General features: G+C 45.3%; 1 protein-coding gene across 3 annotated transcripts in view; it reads left to right on the top strand.

Annotated features, from left to right (window-relative positions):
* LOC144492985 (rho guanine nucleotide exchange factor 6-like) overlaps positions 1–26642 on the top strand; it is a 128998-nt gene that overhangs the window by 84770 nt on the left and 17586 nt on the right. For all 3 annotated transcript variants that reach the window (XM_078211737.1, XM_078211740.1, XM_078211738.1), the window contains exons 9-14: positions 4059–4197; positions 8622–8681; positions 12140–12286; positions 21719–21805; positions 23109–23187; positions 24648–24787. In XM_078211737.1, the coding sequence (XP_078067863.1) occupies positions 4059–4197; positions 8622–8681; positions 12140–12286; positions 21719–21805; positions 23109–23187; positions 24648–24787 (652 nt within the window). The remainder of the gene's footprint in view (positions 1–4058; positions 4198–8621; positions 8682–12139; positions 12287–21718; positions 21806–23108; positions 23188–24647; positions 24788–26642) is intronic.

Genomic DNA, 26642 nt, shown 5'->3' with positions numbered 1-26642 from the left:
ACTCCCCCACCATCGGGAACATTATTCCCTGCATCTACCCTGTCTAGTCCTGTTAGAATTTTATAAGCCTCTATGAGATCCCCTCTCATTTATAGAATCCCTACAAGTGCAGAAGGAGGCCATTCAGCCCATTGAGCCTGCATCGACAATAATTCCACCCAGGCCCTATCCCCGTAACCCCACATATTTACCCCGTTAATCCCTCTAACCTATGCATCCTGGGACATTAAGGGGCAATTTAGCATGGCCAGTGCACCTAACCTGCACATCTTTGGACTTTGGATTCGTCTTAACTCCAGCAAAAACAATCCTAACCTAGTCAATCTCTCCTCATATATCAGTCCCGCTATCCCAGGAATCGGCCTAGAAAACCTTTGCTGCACTCCCTCGAGAGCAAGAACATCCTTCCTCAGAAAAGGAGAGCAAAACTACACACAATATTCTCGGTGTGGCCTCACCAAGGCCCTGTATAATAGCAACAACACATCCCTGCTCCTGTACTCAAAACCTGTCGTAATGAAGGCCAACATGCCATTTGCTGCCTTTACCGCCTGCTGCACCTGCATGCTTATCTTCAGCGACTGGTGCACAAGGACACCCAGGTCCTGCTGCACACTCCCCTCTCCCAATTTACAGCCATTCAGGTAGTAATCTGCCTTCTTGTTTTTGCTTCCAAAGTGAATAACCTCACATTTATCCAAATTATACTGCATCTGCCATTGATTTGCCCACTCACCCAGCCTGCCCAGATCATCCTGAAGGATCTCTGCATCCTCGTCACAGTTCACCCTCCCACCCAACTTGGTATCATCTGCAAACTTTGAGATGTTACATTTTGTTCCCTCACCCAAATCATTCATATATATTGTGAATAGCCGGGGACCCAGCACCGATCCCTGTGGCACCGCACTAGTTACTGCCTGCCAATTTGAAAAGCACCCATTACTTCCTACTCTTTGAGTAGGCCAACCAGTTTTCTATCCATCTCAAGACACTTCCCCCAGTCCCATACACTTTTTAATCTTGCACGATGATCTCTTGTGCGGAACTTTGTCAAACACTTTCTGAAAGTCCAAATATAGGTTTGATTCCTGGCTTGGGTCACTGCCCTGGGTGGAGTTTGCACATTCTCCCCGTGTCTGTGGGGGTTTCCTCCAAGTGCTCCAGTTTCCTCCCACAGTCTGAAAGATGTGCTGGTTAGGTGCATTGACCCGAACAAGCGCAGGAGTGTGGCGACTAGGGGAATTTCTCAGTAACTTCATTGCAGTGTTAGTGTAACCCTTCTTGTGACTAATAAATAAATAAACTTTATAAAACCATATCTACTGGTTCCCCCTTGTCACATCTACTAGTTACATCTTCAAACACTTCCAACAGATTTGTCAAGCATGATTTCCCCTTCATAAATCCGTGCTGACATGTCCGATCCTGCCACTGCTTTCTAAATGCTCTGCTATAAAGTCCTTGATAATGCATTTGAGGATTTTCCCCACTGCCGCTATATTCTCCTGATAAATTGGTGGGATGTGTGGGAATTGCCAGCACGGCCAGCTTTTATTGCCCAATCCATGAATACACACAGTCTACAGCACAGAAAAAGACCATTAAGCCTTTGCCAGCGTTTATTTTCTACATGAGCTTCATCCATCTCCCTGCCTCTCTCCATCTCCTTCTCTCTCATTCCTTTCTCTCTCATTTATTTATCCAACTTCTCCCTGAAATGTATCTCTGGGGTTGGGAGGGTATTCGGAGGGAGGGCAGTCAAGATGGATGGGAGGGTAGTTGGAGGGTCCCCTGGGGCATAGGGAAGGACAAGGGGTAATTGAAAGGTGAGATGGTCAATGGATGAGAGGTTAGTTTTGGGGGGGGGTCCCGTGGAGGAGTCACATGGCCGGTTGAGGTGGGATGTGGTAGTTGGGGTGGTGGGAGGGGTGGGGAGGATGGGTCTGCGGGTGGGAGGTTTCAGTACTATAGTTACCCAGGGGTTAGGAGTGGTTTCAAGTCTTTGAACTTTTCTTGGGCGACGATTCTGCTCAGTCAGAACAACGTGAAGTCTGTGATTTAATTGGGATGGCGCCCAGTGCAGGGTCATTGCCCCCAGCAGTTAGAACGTCCTGGATGTAAGCTTGGCAGTTCCCTCCGTGCTGGAGATTGGAATTTATTGGCCATTTTCCAGGGCTGTCCTTTCTATTTTTTTTTAACTGTGACATTTACAGTTAGAAGTGGTCTGAAAATTGGGATTTTTTGGCTGAGGTGATCAGACTGTAACTGGGTCAGACACACTCACTGAAGCAAGGAAATATTCTCTCACTTCACACACACACACACTGACCTGAATTACAAAGCAATGGGATCAGATAGTGTGATCCCAAAACTACAGTAAAAGGCAAAGTAGTTTGACCCGTTTCATCCACGTGAAACTGATCTGAGAACAGGAAATGGTCAAAGTGCTAAGGATCTTGCGATAGGCCTGAAACCTGAGCAGTGAGACGCTTCCATCCATTTCCAGTCGCTGTACAGTAGAGGGCAGTATTGGCCAATGTGTGGCACCATCGGAAGGCATTACTCTTGATGCTGCCACAAGAACATTCTGCTTAATAATCATTTCAGTGAAATAATTATAAACCACTGTTAGCCTCGGATTTTCAGAACTGTGATTTAAAAGTGGTTATTTCAGCAAAGTGACTCGAGAATTGAAAACCTGGTTAAGTTGTTTCACGCACTCAATGTTCATTGAATTGTAGAACTCTGCAATCACAAGAAAACATTCGACCCATTCTGCCTGTGCCAGCTCTTTGAAAGCATTATCCAATTAATGCCACTCCCCTGCCCTTTTTCCAAAGCCCTGCCAATGTTTTCCCACTAATTCCCCTTTTGAAAGTTCCTGTTGAATCTGCCCTTTCAGGCAGTATGTTCCTGCTCGCTGTAAAGCATTCTCTTTTCTGGTTCTTTTGCCAGTCTGTCCCTCTGAGTACTGTCCCTCTTGCCAGTGGAAACAGTTTGCTTTCAGGGTGGTGAGTGTGTGGAACGGGTTACACACACACACGGGGAGAGTGGAACAAGAAACTTTACTCTGAGACACCAGGGATTTCCTCTGCAAGTGGGATTCTGAGTTATCACAAGAATCATGGAATGATGCATCGCCTGACCCATTCTATCTGTTTGGATTCTCTGAGTGATCGATCCACCCCTCTGCTCTTTCCCCAGAACGCTGCACATTTAATGTTTCAATTGTTTGTCTACTTCTCTGTTTTGAAAGTTATTATTGAATCTGCTTCCGCCGCCCATTCAGGCAACACCTTCCAGATCACAACAACTTGCTGTAAAGAAATGTTTCCTCCTGTCACAACTGGTTGCTAATTCAATTCAACCCGAGTCCGCTGGTTACTGACTGTCCTGTCAGTTTCTCCTTATTTACTCCTTCGAAAAAATTGCTACTGAACCTCCTTTTAACCCTCGGCTGTGAGAGGAACGTTCCCACTGCCCCCAAGCTCTCCCCCAACCCCCGAAACCGTTCACATAAAATCCCCCAAAAATGTATCGATCTCAGTCTTCGAATTGTCAATCGACCCTGACCATCCACAGCTTCTGGGGAGAGAAATTTCCAGATTTCCACTCCCCTTTGTGAAAAAGTGCTTCCTGACATCACCCCTGAACAACCTGGCTCTCATATTAAGGTTCTGCCCCAGTACTAGACTCTCTCTCTCCCCCCCAGTTCTGGACTCCGACTCTCTCCCCAGTACTGAACTCTCTCTCTCTCCCAGTTCTGGACTTTTTCTCTTACCCACCCCAAACCAGAGGAAATAGTTTCACTGTATCAACCCTAACAAATCTTTTTAATGTTTTGAAGACTTCAAATAAGATAAACTATCACCTGTCTAAACTGGAGGGAATGCAAACCTAATCTATAGTCCTGGTACAATCTGGCACTGCATGCCCTCTGAGATGTGAGGGTGAGTGGTCAGACCTGAGGAACCCAGCAGTAATCATCTTGTAAATTGTTGTAGCTGGTCTGAGTGTGGCTTGCATGTTTGAAAATGTATTCTGTGTTCTGACAGTGAGGAACTGGATAAATTCATGGAAAGCCAAGGAGCAAGCAGCCCCGGGATTCTGATGTTAACCACGAGTCTCAGCAAACCGTTTCTGAGACTGGACAAGTATCCGGCGTTACTGCAGGAGCTGGAAAGACACATGGAGGTACGTGGAGCTGTGCTGAATAACGCAGAGCCTGGGTGTGAAGTTGTTTTGTGTTGGAGAGGGTAGAACGTCGATAAACACCAACACTGGCCACCAGCCTGTAGGTGCCCAGGACAGAAACAACTAAATATTTCACATAAACTCTGAGGAAGGATTGTGATGAAGAGTGAAAATATTAATCTGCCTTTTTTTTCAGGAGCCAGTGAGCTTGTTCTGTATTTCCAGCAGTTTCAGATTTTTAACATTTATAGTTCCTCATATAAGGACTTGGAGGGATGTGAGGGTAGCTGATATTTATTACCCATCCTCCTTTCCCTGAGGGGCTGTTGTCTAAGCTTTGATACAACCGAGTATGTGTCCAGGTAGTTTCTGAGGCTCGGTAAGAGTTGACCTCATTATCATGGGTCTGAAATGAATGGGTAAGGATGGCAGGTTTCCCACCCTGAAGAGCTTTGGTGAAATTACACACACACAAGCAATCGCCATCTTTAATACCCATCACCTTTTTGATTGCTGGATTTATCAGATACATCGCAAGTTTGTCTTTCTGTATCTGGAGATTGAGATAATTGATATGAGGAGACAGTGGTAATGGTCGTCATCTCCTTTGATCTTAACTGAGAGTTGGGTTCTTGCTGGTACAGCGTGTGATATTATCAACTGGTCGAAATCAAGGGTTCCAACATTCTGTGTCTCGAGATGTGTAGGCTCGGGGTATAAATAAGTGGGGCTACAGGGATAGCGCCTGGATGGGATTCTCTGTTGGAGAGTGGGTACAGATTCAATGGGCCGAACAGCCTCCTTCTGCACTGTAGGAATTCTATGATTCTGTCGAAATTACTGTCAGTCGCCAGCAGAGACTGCCCCCCCCATTCTGTCTAACCATCGCCCTACCTTCAATCTGATTTATTATTATTGTTACATGTATTAACATACAGTGAAAAGTATTGTTTCTTGCGTGCTATACAGACAAAACATACCGTTCATAGAGAAGGAAATGAGAGGGTGCAGAATGTAGTGTTACAGTCATAGCTAGGGTGTAGAGAAAGATCAACTTAATGCAAGGTAAGTCCATTCAAAAGTCTGACAGCAGCAGGGAAGAAGCTGTTCTTGAGTCGGTTGGTACGTGACCTCAGACTTTTGTATCTTTTTCCTGACGGAAGAAGGTGGGAGAGAGAATGTCCAGGGTGCGAGGGGTCCTTAATTATGCTGGCTGCTTTGCTGAGTCAATGGATGGGAGGCTGATTTGCATGATGGATTGGGCTACATTCACGACCTTTTGTAGTCCCTTGCGGTCTTGGGCAGAGCAGGAGCCATACCAAGCTGTGGTACAACCAGAAAGAATGGCAGATGGAGTTTAATTTGGATAAATGCCAGGTGATGCATTTTGATAGATTGAACCAGGACAGGACTTACTCAGTTAATGGTAGGGCGTTGGGGAGAGTTACAGAACAAAGAGATCTAGGGGTACATGTTCATAGCTCCTTGAAAGTGGAGTCACAGGTGGACAGAGTGGTGAAAAAGGCATTCAGCATGCTTGGTTTCGTCGGTCAGAACATTGAATACAGGAGTTGGGACGTCTTGTTGAAGTTGTACAAGACATTGGTAAGGCCATACTTGGAATACTGTGTAAAGTTCTGGTCACCCTATTATAGAAAGGATGTTATTAAACTAGAAAGAGTGCGGAAAAGATTTACTAGGATGCTACCGGTACTTGATGGTTTGAGTTATAAGGAGAGGCTGAATAGACTGGGACTTGTTTCTCTGGAGCGTAGGAGGCTGAGGGGTGATCTTATAGAGGTCTATAAAATAATGAGGGGCATAGATCAGCTAGATAGTCAATATCTTTTCCCAAAGGTTGGGGAGTCTAAAATTAGAGGGCATAGGTTTAAGGTGAGAGGGGAGAGATACAAAAGTGTCCAGACGGGCAGAGGGTGGTGTGTCTGGAACAAGCTGCCAGAGGTAGTAGTAGAGGCGGGTACAATTTTGTCTTTTAAAAAGCATTTAGACAGTTACATGGATAAGATGGGTATAGAGGGATATGGGCCAAATGCGGGCAATTGGGATTAGTTTAAGGGTTTAAAAAAAAGGTGGCATGGACAAGTTGGGCCGAAGGGCCTGTTTCCATGCTGTAAACCTCTATGACTCTATAATGCTTTCTATGGTGCATCTGTAAAAGTTAGTGAGAGTCATAGCTGACATGCCAAATTTCCTTAGCCTCCTGAGAAAGTAGAGGTGTTGGTGGGCTTTCTTAACTATAGTGTCGGCATGGGGGGCCAGGACAGGTTGTTGGTGATCTGGACGCCTAAAAACGTGAAGCTCTCGACCCTTTCTACTTCGTCCCCATTGATGTAGAGAGGGGCATGTTCTCCACAACGCTTCTTGAATCGATAACAGTCTCCTTCGTTTTGTTGACAATCTGGCAATGTTTGCGACTTCACACTTCACCTCCCACACTCCCTGCTCAGAGCCTCCTTATCTCGAGAAGATCTCGATTTCCATTTAATGCCCGGATCGGACCAGCTGGCAAATCGGATTGATTCTGATAGACACGACTCCATGTCCCGCTGCTCCCTGTTTGTGTTGTGTTTCCCACATCTCTGGCTCAGTGCTATCTCCAGAGCAAACGTTCGGCTGCAGGGAAGCTCTAACCGGCATTCTGAACTCAGGACAGATTTTCCACCTCTCTCTGAGTTGTCAGGGTCACCATCATTGCACATTTCCCCTTCATTGCCGCTGCTCCCAGGGTTAATGCTCGTGTCTGCTTTGCTGAGATCTTTGCTGCCTGAACAGATTCTGTGCACTCTGCACAATCTTATCTTGCATTTCTCTGCAATAATCTGCGACCACATGCAGTTTCTGAAAGTGGTGCACTGCAATCTGTCAATGCACCGTGAGGTTGTGAGTCTGAGCCACTCGTCTGGCCAACGGGAAGCCGGCAGTAACATTCGAGCGGCGTTCTGTCCCCCTTACTTCCCACCCATCCCCTGTACAAAGGGAAATGCCATGGCTGCTTCAGCAGTGATTATCAGAGTTTAATGTCAGAGAACGGAAGCATAGGCCCTTTGTCGATGCTGTTTTCACCGGGTTAGTGAACACTGTGTATGATTGCTGTCAGCGCATTCACTACCTGACTGTGGGAATTGGCCAGTGAGGTGGAGAGGCAGGCCCGGGAGACAGCCACAAGCATAGTATCGGGGAGTGTTTCCTTACAAATCACTGCTCGAATGGGAATTATTATGTTTTAAATATATTTTCATTCATTCTTAAGATGTGGGCCATTCTTAATAATTAATTATAATTATTCAGAGAGCATTTCAGAGTCAACCACATTGCTGTGCATCTGGAGACAGATTGCCTTCCCGAAAGGACATTGTGAACCAGATGAGTTTTTACAACAATCCAGAATGGTTTCATGGTCATTATTAGATTTTTAATTGAATTCAAATCTCACAATTTGTAACCTCATGGCCCGGCATATTCCCCACTCTCCCACTACACCAGGTCAGGATAACCCTGGTTCAATGGAGAGTGCAGGAGGGCATGCCAGGAGCAGCACCAGGTATACCTAAAAATGAGTGTCAACCTGGTGAAGCTAAAACACAGGACTACTTGCATGCCAAACGGCAAAAACAGCAAGTGATAGACAGAGCCCAGCGATCCCACAATCAATGGATCAGATCAAAACTCTGCAGTCCTGCCACATCCAGCCCTGAATGGACAATTAAACAACTCACCGGAGGAGGAGGCTCCACACACATCCCCATCCTCAATGATGGAGTAGTTCAGCCCATCACTGCAAAAGATAAGACTGCAGCATTCGCAGCAATCTTCAGCCAGAAGTGCCGAGTGAATGATCCATCTCGGCCTCCTCCAGTGGTCCCCAGCATCTCAGATGCCAGTCTCCAGCCAATTCGATTCACTCCACATGACATCAAGAAATGGTTGGAGGCACTGGATACTGCAAAGGCAATGGGCCCTGAAAACATTTCGACAATAGTACTGAAGACTTGCGCTCCAGAACTTGCCGCGCCGCTCGCCAAGTTCTTCCAGTAGTTACAACACTGACATCTACCCAACAATGTGGAAAATTGCCCAGGTATGTCCTGTACACAAAAAGCAGGACAAATCCAACCCGGCTGATTATCGCCCAATCAGTCTACTCTCGATCATCAGTAAAGTGATGGAAGGGGTCATCAACAGCACTATCAAGCAGCACCTGCTCAGCAATAACCTGCTCAGACGCCCAGTTTGGGTTTTTCCAGGGTCCCAGCCTGGCCTTCCACTCCACCCTATCCCCGTACATCATGACCAATCCCCCTAACCGGCACATCTTTGAACTGTGAAAGACACCATTGAAATACAAGTTGTTTCTTTAAATATATTTAAATGTTTTGTTTGAAATGTTCATTTTGTTTTTCCAGGAATCCCATCCTGATTATCCAGATATTTTGAAAGGAATGACATCATTCAAAAACCTGGTGGTGAGTTTGAGTCTTGGAGCCAACTATGTCAATGCGCAGAAACACTCGGCTTCATCACTGAACCATCGAAGCCAACCCTGTGTCTTATCCGTTAAGCTGCTTTAACACTTCCAGCGGGAATCTTGCAATTGGAAGGCCACTGGTCTTGGGGCCATCAACACCCGTTCTGTGCTCCAGACCGACGCTCCGTGTGCTGCCTTTGATTAGCACAGAGGCTGGTTTACTCTCGGCCGGAGCTGAGTGGGTAATTCTCGTCTCAGAGTTGCAAGATTGTTGGTTCAAGTTCCATCCCAGAGACTTGGCACAGTCTCCAGGTTAATGGTCTCATTGCAATACTGAGGGAGTGCTGCACTGTCAGAAGGTCAGTACTGAGGGAATGCTGCATTGTCAGAGGGTCAGTACTGAGGGAGTGCCGCACTGTCAGAGGGTCAGTACTGAGGGATTGCCGCACTGTCAGAGGGTCAGTACTGAGGGAGTGCCGCACTGTCAGAGGGTCAGTACTGAGGGATTGCCGCACTGTCAGAGGGTCAGTACTGAGGGAGTGCCGCACTGTCAGAGGGTCAGTACTGAGGGAGCACCACACTGTCAGAGGGTCAGTACTGAGGGAGTGCTGCACTGTCAGAGGGTCAGTACTGAGGGAGTGCTGCACTGTCAGAGGGTCAGTACTGAGGGAGTGCTGCACTGTCAGAGGGTCAGTACTGAGGGAGTGCCGCACTGTCAGAGAGTCAGTACTGAGGGAGTGCCGCACTGTCAGAGGGTCAGTACTGAGGGATTGCCGCACTGTCAGAGGGGCAGTACTGAGGGAGTGCCGCACTGTCAGAGGGGCAGTACTGAGGGAGTGCTGCACTGTCAGAGGGTCAGTACTGAGGGAGTGCTGCACTGTCAGAGGGTCAGTACTGAGGGATTGCCGCACTGTCAGAGGGTCAGTACTGAGGGAGTGCCGCACTGTCAGAGGGTCAGTACTGAAGGAATGCTGCACTGTCAATGATGCGATGTTAAACTGAAGCAACAGAGTGTTTGATTATGTCCTGGGATGTTTGTACCAGTGTCCTGGTCGATATTCGTCCTTCAGCCAACATCACAAACGTTATCAGGCCGCTGTCGCGTTGCTGGCTGGGGGATCTTCCTCGCACAACATTGCACAATGACTCCGCTTCATTGGCTTTGTCATCCTCTGGGACATCCAGAGGTTGTATTCTGCTGGTTCTGAGGTGAAATCCAGGGCCTTCCAGCTGTTTGCCTCCATTGATGACATCAACAAGTTCTTTGTGTGATCCGTGATGATTCCCTATTCCTTTTTCCTCTCAGCCCCTGCTGGTGAAGACCATTACTCATGTTAAATCACGATGGCATTTGTTTATTCCCCCCACGTTCTGAATTGTCCGTTCGCTTGAAACTGCCCGAGTGATTAAGTGTGAAATTTCCAGGGCCAGATTGAAGCAGTTAGTCATTAGTTTCCTCCGGCTACCAGCCTTCAGACTGGAATCAGAGATAAACTCCATCTCCCTCTTCCCTCGGCACTGCTTATTTCAGTTCATAATCATATTTGTTACATTAAAATCAAGCTGAGGAGAATGATCACATTTAACAATCGTAATCATAGAATCCCACAACATGGAGGAAGGCCATTTGGCCCCTTGTGCCTTGCTGGCTCTGTGTCCAGTTTCGCCTCACCACACTACTTTGTCTTTGAAAATTCCCGAGATATCTGCCTCCACCACCATTTCAGGTAGCGATTTAGAGTCTGTCTGAAGACCTTTCTCATTGTCCTTTAGTTCTTCAGCCAATTACTTTAAATCTCCAAACTCTGCTTATTAACCCACTGACCAGAGCAAATAGTTTCTCCCTCTTATCATAGAATCCCTGCAGTGCAGAAGGTGGCCATTCAGCCCATCACGTCTGCACCGACTCTGACAGAGTATCTTACCCAGGCCCTCTCCCCTTCCCTATCTCCGTAACCCCATACATTTAATATGGCTAATCCACCGAACCTATACATCGTGGGACACTGAGGGAGAATTTAACACGACCAATCCACCGAACCTGCGCATCTTTGGACTATGGGAGGAAACCGGAGCACCCGGAGGAAGCCCTTGCAGACACAGGGAGAACGTGCAAACTCCACACAGACAGTGACCCAAGGCTGGAATCGAACCTGGGTCCCTGGCGCTGTGAGGCAGCAATGCTCACCACTGTGCCACCGTGCCGCCATTCTTTCTCTCAGGAGTGTGAATGATTGTATTAACTGGTACAATTTTTGGCCTTTGATTAGATTAAAACGTTTCCCATCTGGGGAAAGATCAGCCTATTTCTCCCGTTCCTTTCCTGAGGTTTCGGGTCACAGTGCCACTCGGTGGCAATTGCAAGCATGGACTGATTTTTGCATTTAATGCAAATGCTTTTTTCATTGGTGCTGCCTGAATTTGCCTTGTAAAATATACTCGTAAAATTTCAGAAAGAGTTGATGAAAGGAATAGATTAAAAACCTGCAGCACCATTGCTCTGTTGGCGATGTATAGTGAACAATATTGTAATTACAGCACAATCATTTAATAACCCTCACTAGCAACCTAATCACAGACTGGTTTGGGCTTGCTCTGAAATCATTCTAATAAAAAAGCTTATTGCTAACTTCTAGCCATCAAAGGACTTGCTTCTGATGATTAAGGAAGAGATATTTGTTCCATTCCTGTCCAAACTCACTCCATGTCTCCTTCAGCCGCCCATTTGTTTATTGACCCACTTTCCTCCCAGTTTCACAACGCCTCCGCTAGAACATTTCAAATCCCGAATGGCCTCAACCCCCCCCCCCCCCTCCCCCACCCGCCATATTCTCCTCCAGCCCTACAACCCTCCAGGGTCTTTGTAATCCTTGAATTCTGCCCTGTTGCACATCCCCTGATTTTAACACCATTGATGAGTGGGTGCAGAGTCCCTCCCTGAACCTTTCCACCTCTCCTTCCAGACTCTCCCAATCCGACCTCTTCCACTGAAGCTTTTTGCCACTTGTTCTAATACCTCCTTCTGCGCTCAGTGTCAATTTTCTTTACCTGATATATTTTCCTGTGAGGCTCCTTTGAATCATGTTGCTATGTTAAAGGCGCTATGTTAAAGGCACTATGTAAATGCAAGTTTAGTTCACAAACGAACATGAGAATGGCAATATAAATAAAGGCAAATGACTGCGGATGCTGGAATCTGAAACCAAAAGAGAAAACGCTGGAAAATCTCAGCAGGTCTGGCAGCATCTATAAGGAGAGAAAAGAGCTGACGTTTCGAGTCCAGATGACCCTTTGTCTCTTTTCTCTCCTTCCAGATGCTGCCAGACCTGCTGAGATTTTCCAGCATTTTCTCTTTTGGTATAAGAATGGCAATGTCCTGTTCAACCTGCTCATGTTTTCTGTTTAAATTGTTGAGATGAATGACGGCAGCAGTGACAGTGCTATTCCTCTCTCTAGGTGCAGTGTCAGGACCTGAGGAAGAGGAAGCAGCTCGAGTTACAGATACTGTCGGAACAAATCCAGGGCTGGGAGGGTGAAGATATCAAGTCCCTCGGAAATGTCATTTACATGTCCCAGGTGATGGTGCAGTGCGGAGCGAGCGAGGTGAGGAGTTTTACAAAGTTGAGGGCAGTAAAAGTGACAGCTATACTTTGTCTACATACCGCACGTGGGAGGCTATTCACTGAGTGACATCTCCCGTTAATATCCTCCCCTTCGCTGGATTTGAAGCCTGACGCCAGAAAACTCCTGTTTGATTTCTGAGTTGGTGCAATTAATCAGTTTCAGTTCTGGTCTTCAAATAGTGAGCTGGTTTCCAGTTTAGCATCCTGAGCATGGTTCTGGATACTGTGGGGTGCCGGGGGAGGGAGTAAAGGAACATCTTGGTTTAAAAAGGTGTGAAATGAAGGGCCCTATAAAATTGATCAATGCAATTGGGGATGCGAGTGTTGAGAGAGGTGGTAAAGGAATGGTGTGCGTGCTTAGCTGGGAAAGGACAGAATGAGGGTCGTTTGCTTGGGGTAGTAACCATCTTCATGGATCTGAGTGTTGAAGAATGCAGAAAGTGCGAGAGTGCTGCCAGCAGAGGTGAGATAGTTTGTCAGGAATCTGAGTGTAAAGGATGTCATGGATCAAGAATAATATAATAAAAATGTGACTTAGGCAAGAGATGACTCTTACACTGAACCCCAGGAAAGTTGATGACTGATTCGAGGAGATGTTTGTGGAATGTGAGAGGTCACTCTCGGCATTGTCCAGCTTTGCTGGCTTGCTCTTGCTCAGTTTTGGGTTCTGTGTGCCATTGTAAATGTGGCCATAAAACTTTTTCGAGCTCCGACCATTCCACAAACATCTCCCCGAATCAGCCATCAACTTTCCTAGGTTTCTGTGTAAGAGTCGTCTCTTGTCTAAGAGAAGCACTTGGCTGAAACGGTGAGTTCAGAACCAACAGCTGTGATGGGGATTAACTTGGACCCCTTTATCCCAACTGAACCTACAGCGGAGAGAATGATAGGAAAGGTATTTAAGGTCTTTAAGGAATGAATGAACTGGAGTCCAGAGTATTGTTCAGTATTAGCATTAGTGGTGAGTAAGAAGGAAGCGTGGGTTCAAATTTAGAGAGGAAATGGAGAACACGCAGTGTTTGTAGGCATGTTGGTGTGTGGAACGGCTAATCCAGTGAAGCAACGCAAAGTCACCTTCATTTGGTAAGTGGATGCGTGATTGATTTTGACTGAGGCAGAGTGAGAAACCTTTGAACTTTGTGCTGGTTGGATTGATGGAGATGGCTCAGCTGATTCACTTACAGCTGAGGAAATTGGGATGTCTGTAGAGGAGGGGCAGGTCCGGTATATTTAGTGAATTACCCAGGGACTTTCCAGAACATAGCCCCAGTTTTTCATGGAAGTTTTTCCTTGCTCCATGGGACCCTCCCACCCGCTGCGATTGGGGAGAGGAGGTGGTCAAGGTGGGTGAACAGGGCTCGGGCAACTGGTCAGTTCTGCTTTGTTTTCATATGTTTGAAGACATTTTCTTGCTATCTGGCTCACTAAACAGGATGATCAAGGATTAGATTCTCGGCTGCCTTGAAAGTGTAAAACCTACAAGAAAAGCCCAGTCGCTGAGTTAAATAAAAATCTGCTCTCCTAAACATTGCTAAATTCTAAATTATGCTTTCTTTAAAAAGGACCAAGTTCTCATTTGGCCGCATCATTTGCATTCTTTAATTCAAACCTCCTGGAAAATTCCCTTCCTCTCATTACAAAATGCGAATAAATTTAAGGCCTTTATTTATATTCAGTTTCTTGTGAGGAGTCTGTTCCCCTTCCCCTTAGCAACCTTGTGGTGCGAGATCCTTTAGGGAAGAGTGACCATAATATGATAAAATTCTTCATTAAGTTGGAGAGCGACTCGGGGTCCTGAACGTGAGGAAAGCTAACTTTGATGGTGTGAGACATGCATTGGTTAGGATAAGCTGGCAAAGGATGCTTGAGGGGTTGACAGAGGATAGGCAATGGCAGACATTTAAAGAACACATGGACATCCTGTCTGGCGATGTAAACAGGGAAGGTGGCTCATCCATGGCTAACAAGGGAAATCAGGAATAGCGTTGAAGCCAAAGAGGAGGCTTATAAATTGGCCCAAAAAAGCAGCAAACCTGAGGACTGGGAGAAATTTAAAATCCAGCAGAGGAGGACAAAGGGTTTAATTTGGAAGAGGAAAATAGAATATGAGAGTAAGCTTGCAGAAAACATAAAAACTGACTGCAAAAGCTTCTATAGATATGTGAAGAGAAAAAGACTGGTCAAGACTGGTGTGGCATCAAGGAGCCCGAGTGAAGCTGGAATCAATGGGTATCAGGGGGCAAACTCCCCGCTGGTTGGAGTCGTACCCGGTACATAGGAAGATGGTTGTGGAGGGTCAGTCATCTCAGCTCCAGGACATCGCTGCAGGAGTTCCTCAGGGTAGTGTCCTAGGCCCAACAATCTTCAATTGCTTCATCAATAACCTTCCCTCCGTCATAAGGTAAGAAGTGGGGATGTTCGCCGATGATTGCACAATGTTCAGCACCATTCGCGACTCCTCAGATACTGAAGCTGTCCATGTCCAAATGCAACAAGATCTGGACAATATCCAGACTTGGGCTGACAAGTGGCAAGTAACATTCACGCCACACAAATGCCAGGCATTGGCCATCACCAATAAGAAACACACTAATCACCGCCCCTTAACATTCAATGGTGTAACCATCACTGAATCCCCCACTGTCAACATCCTTGGGGTTACCATTGACCAGAAACTCAACTGGACTCACCACACAAACGCAGTGGCTGCAAGACCAGGTCAGAGGCTAGGAATACTGTGCTGAGTAACTCATCTCCTGACTCCCCAGAGCCTGTCCACCATCTGCAAGGCACAAGTCAGGAGGGTGATGGAATATTCCCCACTTGCCTGGATGGGTGCAGCTCCAACAACACTCGAAGCTTGACACCATCCAGGGCAAAGCAGCCCGCTTGATTGGCACAACATCTACAAACATCCACTCCTTCCACCACCGATGTTCAGTAGCAGCAGTGTGAATTATCTGCAAGATGCACTGCAGCAATTCACCAAAGATCCTTAGATAGCACCTTCGTAACCCACGACCACTTCCATCTAGAAGGACTAGGGCAGCAGATACATGGGAACACCACCACCTGCAAGTTCCCCGCCAAGCCACTCACCATCTTGACTTGGAAATATATCGCCGTTCCTTCGCAGTCGCTGGTCAAAACCCTGGAATTCCCTCCCTAACGGATTGTGGGTCAACCCACAGAACATGGACTGCAGCGATTCAAGATGGCGGCTCACCCACCATCTTCTCAAGGGCAACTAACGATGAGCAATAAATGCTGGCCAGCCAGCGATGCCCATGTCCCATGAACGAATTAAAAAAAGACAAATGCAGGTCCCTTACAGTTAGAATCAGGTGAATTCATAATGGGCAACAAAGAGATGGCAGACAAGCTGAACAAATACTTTGGATCTGTCTTCACTAAGGAGGACACAAATAACCTTCCAGAAATACTAGGGCACAGAGGGTCTAGCATGAAGGAGGAACTGAAGCAAACCCTTATTAATCAGGAAATTGTATTGGGGAAATTGCTTGGATTAAAACCCAGTAAGTCCCCAGGACCTGATGCTCTGCATCCCAGAGTACTCAAGGAAGTGGCCCTAGAAATAGTGGACGCATTGGTGATCATTTTCCAGCATTCTATATGCTCTGGAAGAGTTCCAATGGATTAGAGGGTAGTTAATGTAACCCCACTTTTTAAAAAGGGGGGAGAGAGAGAAAACAGGGAATTATAGACCAGTTAGCCTGACATCGGTGATGGGGAAAATGCCAGAGTTAATTATTAAGGATGTAATAACTGAGCATTTGGAAAGTGGTGACAGGATTGGTCCAAGTCGGTATAGATTCATTAAAGGGAAATCGTGCTTGATAAATCTTCTGGAATGTTTTGAGGATGTGACCAGTAGAATGGACAAGGATGAACCAGTGGATGTTGTGTATTTGGACTTTCAAAAGGCTTTTGACAAGGTCCCACACAAGAGATTAGTGAGCAAGATTAAAGCTCATGGCATTGGGGGTAATGTATTGACTTGGATAGAAAACTGGTTGGCAGACAGGAAGCAGAGAGTGGGTATGAATGAGTCCTTTTCAGAGTGGCAGGCAGTGACTATTGGGGTACTGCAGGGTTCAGTGATGGGACCCCGGTTATTCACAATATACATTAATGATTTGGACGAAGGAATTGAACGCAATATCTCCAAATTTGCAGACAACACTAAGCTAGGCGGCAGTGTGTGCTGTGAGGAGGATGCTAAGAGGCGGCAGGGGGACTTGGACAGGCTGGCTGAATGGGCAAATACTTGGCAAATGCAATATAATGTGGATAAATGTGAGGTTATCCACTTTGGTGGCAAAAACAGGAAGGAAGATTATTTGAATGGTGTGGAGAGAAAGTGGGAGTGGGATATTGAAAGTGCATGATCGACCATGATCATATTGAATGGTGGTGATAGCTCGAAGGACCGAATGGCCTACTGCTGCTCCTGTTTCTATGTTTCAAATGGTATTAAATCTTTGCATTTAGTGCTTTGAACGTGTTAAGAATCCAGGTCGCAGGTTCTTATATCTTCCAGCAATCTTTTCCATTTGAAGCAAAGCAGCTTACATCAAGCATCTCTTTCTAAATTAAAAATGTAATCTCATCTTATTTATCATTCTCTAAAGGAGGAGGTGGAGTCAACCTTTCCTGTGCTCCGCCTGCTGCTCTGGGTCCTTCCCCGAGTACGCACAGTGTGATTGGAAACTCTGTGTGGGTAGAGTCCTCAGCAACTACCTACATCCCACCACCCGACAGATTGCTCTGCTTGTGCCATCTTGGGCAGTTCCAAACATCCCCAGCTTTATTATAATCTTATTCATCAAGGAAAGTATATACACGGCTGGTCCAAATCACACAGATCTGTGGTGATTGTGAAGATTAAGGACTGTGTATTGAACCGGGTGGAAATCTCTGGTCATTCTCTTCATGTCATGTTGGTTAGACCAGTGACAGTGAAGGAACGAACAATATATTTCCAAATCAAGATGGGGAGTGACGTGGAGGGGAATCTCCAGGTGATGGCGTTAAGAATATAAGGAATAGGAGCAGGGGTAGACCACATGACCCATCAGGTCTGGTCCACCATTCAATTACTGATCTTGGCCTTTAGCGACGGGGAGGTGCTGGCATAATGGTATTGTCACTGAGCTAGGAATCCAGAGACTCCGGGTAATGCTCTGGGATCTGGGTTCAAATCCCACCACAGCAGATGGTGAAATTTGAATTCAATGAAATCTGGAATTAAATCATGAAACCATTGTCGATTATCGTAAAAACTCATCTGGTTCACGAATGTCCTTCAGGGAAGGAAATCTGTCTTCCTTACCTGGATCCGATGTGGTTGACTCTTATAGCACTCTGAAATGGCCAATCAAGACACTCAGTTCAGTTAGATTTGAGCAATAAATTCTGTGATTTCCACATTCCTTGAAATAACAAAAAAAAACCACTCCTGCCATATCCCTGGGTGAGTTTTTAAGGAAAGTGCCAGGGCAGGGTGCCCCAGCATCTGAGTGAGTGGAGACTATGAAAGGGAGTGCGCAAAGGGGAAAGAGAGAGAGCATGCAAGGGAGGGGGGCGGGGGGGGGGGCGGAATAAAGAGTGTGTGCGATGGAGGGAAGAGAAAAACAGAGAACACGTGAGGGGGAAAAGAGTGTGAGCATGTGAGTGGGGAAAAGAGAGAGAGCGGGCCGGAGGGGGGAGGGGAAGAGAACATGATGTGGGTGAGTGAAAGTGAAAGGTGGGAGAGAGAGCAAGTTTTCGAGTCAGAGAGAAAGTGTGTGAGAGGGGAGAGAGGATAAGGAATGTGAGTGAAAGTATGAAGTGGGTGATAGCTTTCAGACTGTGGTTAACATTAACAAAGACCAGACACCTTTCTTTCATACCTTAAAGATGTTGTAAATCCACCTCAGACAATTGGTCTTTAATTGGTCATTGATGAAATAGGAACTAGCCCATTGGGTTTAGCTAATTTGGCAAGTTGTCATAACCTTAAGACAGTGTCTTCTCTGAAGTTATATCTCTTATCTTCAGTTATTCTCCGTGTTAAACAATAATTAGTGAACGTAACTGGCTGTTAATTTATAATGGAGACATCTTGAATAATCTCCAATTTATTCACTCAGTCCAGCCGAACAGACTGTCTGGGAAGCAGCATTTTACAATTCTCATTCTTCACAAAGTATTCTTCAAATCAGGTGTTAAGTTTTTATAATTATAAAACATTCTGAACATTTGTGTTGCAGGTTTTATTCCCAGCTTTACTAACACATCTATTGGTGAATTGTTGATTCTTTAATGATCTCACAGTGAAGGCTCTATCTATTTAATGGGTCTGGCTGCTTTCCATTAATGCATCAACTGGAAATGACGGCTCAACTCAGTGTTAGCACAAAATGGATTCCGACCATGTTAAGTTCATTACGTAAAATTATACATTGGTTCGGACAAAAAAATGATTGATGCACTAACTAAAAGTATTGATTTTGACACCACCCACAGGATTCTCCTTCACCCTCAGCCCCACACACTAATATGCATTCTCACCCGCAGTCTGTGGGTGCAGGTGAGTGAGCGAGCATCTGAGACTGGGAATGAGCTAGACACTCACTCATCCCATCACACCACAGGAGCAGAGGGACCTGGGTGCAGAGATCATTGAAGGTGGCAGGACAGGCGGAGAGAGCACTTAATGCATATAGTATTCTGGGTTTTATTAATAGGGGCATAGAGTACAACAGCAAGGAGGTTATGCCAAACTTTGATTTGATTTATTATTGTCACATGCATTACGACACAGTGAAAAGTGTTGTTTCTTGTGAGCTATACAGATAAAGCATACCGCTCATAGAGAAGGAGAGAGTGGAGAATGTAGTGTTACAGTCAGAGTTAGGGTATAGAGAAAGATCAACTTAATATGCCAAACCTGTAAGAGATTGAATTAAAGCATTGTTAGAGTTTAAAAGAGTTAGAATGAAGTTTTAGAAGCACAGAACAAGATAGAATTAGAGGGTATGCTGGGCACAGCTTGCAAGAAGGCACGGTGGCACAGTGGTTAGCACTGCTGCCTCACAGCACCAGGGACCCAGGTTCAATTCTGGCCTCGGGTCACTGGGTAGAGGCTGTACATTCTCATCGTGTGGTGTGGGTTTCCTCCGGGTGCTCCGATTTTGTCCCAGTGTTGAGAGGTGTGTGGGTTAGGTTGATTGGCCATGCTAAATTACCCCTTAGTGTCAGGGGATTAGCAGGGTAAATATGTGGGGTTACAGGGATAGGGCCTGGGTGGGATTGTGGTCGGTGCAGACTCGATGGGCCTATTGGCTTCCTTCTGCACTTAGGGATTCTATGAAGTCGCCTTGCTCCGGTGCATCTTGAGATATTATGTTGTTGTGAACTTATACAAGACACTAATTAGACTCAAGTTGGAATATTGTGTACAGTTCTGGGTGCCACACTATAGGAAGGATGTGAACACATTGGAGAGAGTGCAGAAGAGGTTTACAAGAATGGTTCCAGGGATGAGAAACTTCAGTTATGTGGATAGATTGGAGAGGTTGGGACTGTTCTCCTTGGAGAGAAGATTTGATAGAGATGTTCAAAATCATGAGGGGGCTGGACAGAGTAAATAGAAACTGTTCCCATTCGTAAAAGGATCGAGAACGAGAGGGCACAGATTTAAAGTGATTTACAAAAGAAGCAAATATTATGTGAGAAAAACCTTTTTCAGCCAGTGAGTGGTTTGGGTCTGGAATGCACGGCCTGGGAATGTGGTGGATGCAGGTTCAATCGAGGCATTCAAGATGATTATTTGAATAGAAACAATGTGCAGGGAGATGGGAAAAAGGCAGGGGAATGGCACTAAGTCGCGATGCTCATTTGGAGAGCTGGCGAAGACAGGATGGGCCAAATGGCCTCATTCTGCACCATAACAATTATGTGATTTTCTGTTGTTTCTTTATTACTCATTTTTTTATCAGTTCATTGCTTTGATATTGTTTTCTTTTGCAAGTTGTTTCTTTTCAAACCTCAGCTTCTTTTGAAATTCATGTTTCATTTTTGTGCCAAACTTTGTCTCTGAAATTTGTTCATCAACCCCTTGAGTGAGGAACAATGTGAAATGTGGCTGCCATGTGGATGAACCAGCTCGGGCTGCTAGCGGGTTCATCAAATTTTTGGAACAGAGAAGCTTTGGAATATTGCAGTGCCTGTGTAACTCCTCAACATTTGAATTTCCCTTTATTGGGCTTGATTTTTAAAAACAACATGGAAAACCGGAACAGTTTCATTGCATGATTTGATAGAGCGACAAGTGGCAGGCAAGCATACGAAATAGGAGCAGAAGTAGGCTATTCAGCCCCTCAAGCCTGCTCCACCATTCAATAAGATCATGGCTAATCTGTTCAAGTTTCAAATAAAAATATTCAGTGATTCCACTTCCAACACCTTCTGAGGCAGAGTGTTCCAAAATCACTCAACCGTCAGAGAAAAACATCCTGCTCACCTCTGTCCTGTAGGAGGACAGCTCAAACCCTGTAGTAAGCAACCTCAATGTTGTCCCTGGAAGGTGTTTTTCTATCAGCAGTATCTCTGTTACTCATCAGTTGTTTTGTGAGATTACTTGTTCTTGGAACAATGGCAGCCGTAAAAGAAAGCTCATGCCGTAGTTAGAATTTTCATAGTCATCTTATTATAGTGGGAATTTCTACATTGTCTACTGGGACAAATAGCCAGAAGCATTCTCTGCTGGTGGGGGAGAGTCTGGCGCAAGGCAGCATGATTCTAAATGTGGAACACTCTCCCAGAGGATGCAGCAGATACTGCGGCTCAGTTAATAATGTTCAGTCTGGGATCAATAGATTACTGCTCGACAGTGGATGTGAAGTCCAGGTGGGTGGCTGGAGTTAGCATTCTGATCAGTCATGAGCATTACGTGTCCTGTTTCACACAAACGAAACATCCACTGGACAGCAAACCGGTCTCTACAGATCGAAGAGACAGATCTGTTGTTGTGAACCTAGCAAATAGTGAACTAGTCCTTATTTATTTTCCTTCTGAGGGATTTATTCTTTCTCATTTGAGCTCTTGTTTTGGTTTGTAATATGAGTGAATTGTAAGTAATCACTGATGTCCTGATATTTTAATTAGTACAGGAAAAAGCAAGTGTGGGTTTTGGAATCGGGAGTTCTCAGCTCATTGACTACTCTTGGAAATCTTTACCAAATATTTCCCTTAAGGAATGGGTGAAACATCAGAGCTGGCCTTTCTCTTTTGTTCGATTACAAAATAAAAGATTCGGCGCCATTACATAATGTTGAGTTGCAGACTAAGTGACTAGAGATTTGATAACCTGCCAGACTAACGGTTATTGTTGTGAATTCAATCTTAGGAAAAGGATGAAAGGTACTTCATGCTGTTCCCTAACGTCCTGCTCATGTTGTCCGCAAGTCCACGAATGAGTGGCTTTATTTATCAGGTGAGAAAAGCAAAATTGATTGGTATTGTGTGCTCACGGAACTGGGTTTTCATTTGTTCTGATCTGGCAGGTGGTAAGTATCGTCTAAGCCAAATCCCAGAAAAGGAAAACTTGGCAAGTTATCACAAATGTTTTCTATTTGTATTTTGCGGTGAGAAAATGTATGCACTGAAGTCAGTAGCCACGAATTTCAGTAATACTTTTGGAGATATTAATTATTAAACTAAAACATTTACTAAGAAAAGAAAACTTAACCACATAAGATTATATTTACACAGTTAGTCTTATTGACTCTTATTGGTTTAGAGCACCGAGCACTCTCTTCAGGAGATCTTACATGACCTCCACAGCACAACTTCCAACTTCTCTCCAAGTGTTTTTCACTTTCATCTTTTCCTATTGTCCTTATTGTTTTTTGAAATTCACCTTTCCCAGGATATAAAAATATTTTGCGTTCTCTTTTGGCCACCATCTTCAGGTAAAATAAAATTGAATAACTTTTCCTTTTTTACTTATGAGTTATAAGCTACTTCTTACCTCCCTTTGAAATTCAACAGCTCAAAATCCAAATCCTCATTTATCTTCTAATGCAAATATCTGACCGTGTTGTGTTTATTTGTAGATCCTCTAATTCAGCCCTATTCACTTCAAAAACCTGCCTTTCATACTCTTTGATGACCTCATAGAGTTCTATAAAACAATGAGGGTCATAGATCAGCTAGATAGTCAACATCTTTTCCCAAAGGTAGGGGAGTCTAAAACTAGAGGCGATAGGTTTAAGGTGAGAGGGGAGAGATACTAAAGGATCCAGAGGGGCACTTTTTTCACACAAAGGGTGGTGAGTGTCTGGAACAAGCTGCCAAAGGTAGTAGTAGAGGCGGGTACAATTTTGTCTTTTAAAAAGCATTTTGACAGTTACATGGATTAGATGGGTATCGAGAGATATGGGCCAAATGTGGGCAATTGGGACTAGCTTAGTGGTTAATAAAAAAAGGATGACATGGACAAGTTGGGCCAAAGGACCTGTTTCCATTCTGTAAACCTCTATGACTCTAACTTGGAGACACTCAGTTCCCAGGCTTAGCTACATTAGTCACACAAACACACACTGCCCCCACAATCCTGATGTACAGAAAACCACCGTGGACCCCAGAAATATGAAAAAAAATTTCTTCACACATTCTATCCTGTAGTTACATTTTGGAATATATTTCATGTTACAGTTACATGCTGCCTAAATTAGGATTCATAAAGTTAAAAAAATGTTCCCTTGTGGAGGTTGTAATGTTTGTTCCTGTTGCAGGGAAAGTTGCCATTGACAGGAATGAGTGTAACCAAATTGGAGGAAAGTGAAAGCTTCCATCATGCCTTTGAAATCACAGGTTTGTACATTACAAACAGAAACACCTCACAGCCAGTAACGCAGAGCAATCAGCTGGGTTCAATGGTTTATTTTTACTGGTGTTGAGGGTTGAATAAGAACATAAGAACTAGGAGCAGGAGTAGGCCATCTGGCCTCTCGAGCTTGCTCCGCCATTCAATAAGATCATGGCTGATCTTTTTGGGGACTCAGCTCCACTTACCCGCCCGCTCACCATAACCCTTAATTCCTTTACTGTTCAAAAATTTATCTATCCTTGCCTTAAAAACATTCAATGAGGTAGCCTCAACTGCTTCACTGGGCAGGGAATTCCACAGATTCACAACCCTTTGTGTGAAGAAGTTCCTCCTCAACTCCGTCCTAAATCTGCTTCCCCTTATTTTGAGGCCGTGCCCCTTAGTTCTAGTTTCACCTGCCAGTGGAAACAACTTCCCTGCTTCTATCTTATCTATTCCCTTCATAATCTTATATGTTTCTATAAGATCTCCCCTCATTCTTCTGCATGTTGGCCAGAACAACAGGAGAACTCCCTGTTCTTAATTATGTTTTTAAAAATTGCTACACTATTCTTTACATGCACCTGATACTCACTCTTTCCCAGTATTTTTGGCTGAGCGATAAATATTAACTAGAACATTGGGGAGAACATTCCAACTCCTCTTCAAGTAATTCAATGGATTGTTTTACAATCACCTGAGAGTGTCGGCCTCAATTTTGCATTTCATCTGAAAACAGCATCACTGACAGTGCAGCACTCCCTCTGTACTGACCCTCTGACAGTGCGGCACTCCCTCCGTACTGACCCTCTGACAGTGCGGCACTCCATCCGTACTGACCCTCTGACAGTGCGGCACTCCCTCAGTACTGACCCTCTGACAGTGCGGCACTCCCTCAGTACTGACCCTCTGACAGTGCGGCACTCCCTCAGTACTGACCCTCTGACAGTGCGGCACTCCCTCCGTACTGACCCTCTGACAGTGCGGCACTCCCTCCGTACTGACCCTCTGACAGTGCGGCACTCTCTCAGTACTGACCCTCTGACAGTGCGGCACACTCTCAGTACTGACCCTCTGACAGTGCGGCACTCCCTCTGTACTGACCCTCTGACAGTGCGGCACTCCCTCAGCACTGACCCTCTGACAGTGCAGCACTCCCTCAGTACTGACCCTCTGACAGTGCGGCACTCCCTCAGTACTGACCCTCTGACAGTGCGGCACTCCCTCAGTACTGCACTGAGAGTGTCAGTGTGCATTCTGTGTTCAAATCTTTGGAATGGAATTCTCAATCACAAATAAAACATACTACCCAACAAGCCAAGGCTGTCTCTGTCGACTGCCATAGCGATCCTGTTGATGTTAGTATGTCCGTGAATGCAAATCGATTCTTTTTATGAAGGGAAGTGATAAGGAAATCTTTTCATTGCGGTAAGTAATTGTAATCTGTTTTACGTTTACAATGTAGGTAACATGATTGAACGGATTCAGGTGTCCTGTAATAGCAGCCAGGAGTTACACGACTGGGTAGAAAATCTACTGATGTTAACCAAAGGCACAGTCCCTGGGAACACAAGCACAAAGTCACTGCCCAGCACATCACAGCCAGTAAGGATCTGCACATTCGCTGGTTATTTTTTACCATGCCTGGCCTGTAAAGTCTACTTCTGCTAACTGGTTTCTAAATTGCTTACAAAGATGGTTTGCTGGTTATGACAATGTGAAAATGTTGCTGATTTAACATTTCTCTTGGTTAAGACCTTTGCAACATTCTCTTTATTTATTGGGGTTTAGCATATTCTAGATTGATCTTTCCAGCTGTCCAGTGTTGGTGTTGTGACTGTTGATGGGAGTTTGCTGTTTAACAGAAGCTGAATGTTTACTTACCTTCTCCCTTGCTCCTGGAGCATCCTGGACAGTTGATCAGGGTGCTTTATTCGTGTAATTTAGTTTTGTTAAGGCTGAGTATATTTGAGGAGCAGATATCAGACTATTTGGGGAGTATTTGGGAGTCCGATGGTATCATCATCTCAGTATCACGGCTTGCGAGCATTGGAGATCAGAAATCTCTTCCATTTCTTCATCGCTGAGATTCTCCAGTTCCACATCCTGTCTGTCTCGGCAATTTGAGATCAAGGGGATCTTCAAGATGCTCAAAATATCTGATGTCAGAATGGTTTGGGCGCCAGGAGTGGTTTCTGGGGAAGGGACAGCTTTGGTGTGTGGAAGGTGAGGAATAGCTGGGTTATCACACAATCCACCTCATCAGACCGGCGAACCAGTCCCTGTCGACACACGACTCTCACTGACATTTCACAGCCACTGATATATTGAGGAATATTTGTTCCTGCTCAGACTGTGTCAGTGCAGAAGAGCAAAGGCACCCGGGAAGCTGGATAAACACACGAGGGAGAAAGGGGCGGCACAGTGGTTAGCACTGCTGTCTCACAGCGCCAGGGACCCGGGTTCGATTCCTGGCTTGGGTCCCTGTCTGTGTGGAGTTTGCACATTCTCCCCGTGTCTGCGTGGGCTTCCTCCGGGTGCACTGGTTTCCTCCCACAGTCCAAAGATGTGCTGTGGGCTAGGTTGATTGGCTATGCTGAATTGATCCTAGTGTCGGGTTTAGCAGGGTAAATATGTGGGGTTACGGGAATAGGATCTGGGTGAGATTGTGGTCAGTGCAGACTCGATGGGCCGAATGGCCGCCTCCTGCACTGTGTGGATTCTATGGTACTATGATTCTATGAATGGAAGGATATAGACTGTGGAGAGTATAAACAGCTGTTAGGCTGAAAGTCCTGTTTCGGTACTCCACACTCAACATAATTCTCTGTAGAGTGTCTGCACTAATCCGAACCTTGGTAGGTCAAGGGTGAAATGCTATCTCCTTTCCACTGAGATCTATCCAGTGATTAGCCGTCAATGCTCAGAAAACTGCACCTTGAAACAGAAAGACCGATGGGCAGAAATTGTCCTTCTCAAGGTGAATTGGGGAGGGTAATAAACGTTGGCCTAGCGAGTGACTCTGAGCCCGTGAGGGAATGTATAAAAAATCTCAATGGCACGGGCAGCAACAATGATACTGAGAAAAGTGAGTTAATGTTTCAGTTTAGTTCCAGATTTTTGGATGAACTTTTTAAGAAAAATATTTGTTAAAGTGCCACAAACTTGTTGACAAATTGAAGCTAATGGGGGTGAAAGGAAAAAGATTCAGGATGATTGATAACAGAACCACAGGACAGATAAAGAGCAATGGTTTTACATAGCGAGTTGTTGTGATCTGGAAGACACTGTGTTGAAAGCGTGGTTGAACATATTCAGTAATGACTTTCAGAAAGGGTTTGGATAAATAGTTGAAAAAGGAAAGTTTACTGAGCTTTCGAAAGAGCAGGGGAACAGGATATATTGTACAGCAGAGAACCAGCTCTGTCACGGTGGGCCTGAAGAGCCTCCCGTGCTGTGA

The sequence above is a fragment of the Mustelus asterias genome, chromosome 4 (assembly GCF_964213995.1).
Source record: "Mustelus asterias chromosome 4, sMusAst1.hap1.1, whole genome shotgun sequence".
Taxonomy (NCBI): domain Eukaryota; kingdom Metazoa; phylum Chordata; class Chondrichthyes; order Carcharhiniformes; family Triakidae; genus Mustelus; species Mustelus asterias.
Note: the sequence above shows the minus strand (reverse complement) of the source record. Positions and strands in the feature narration are given on the sequence as shown.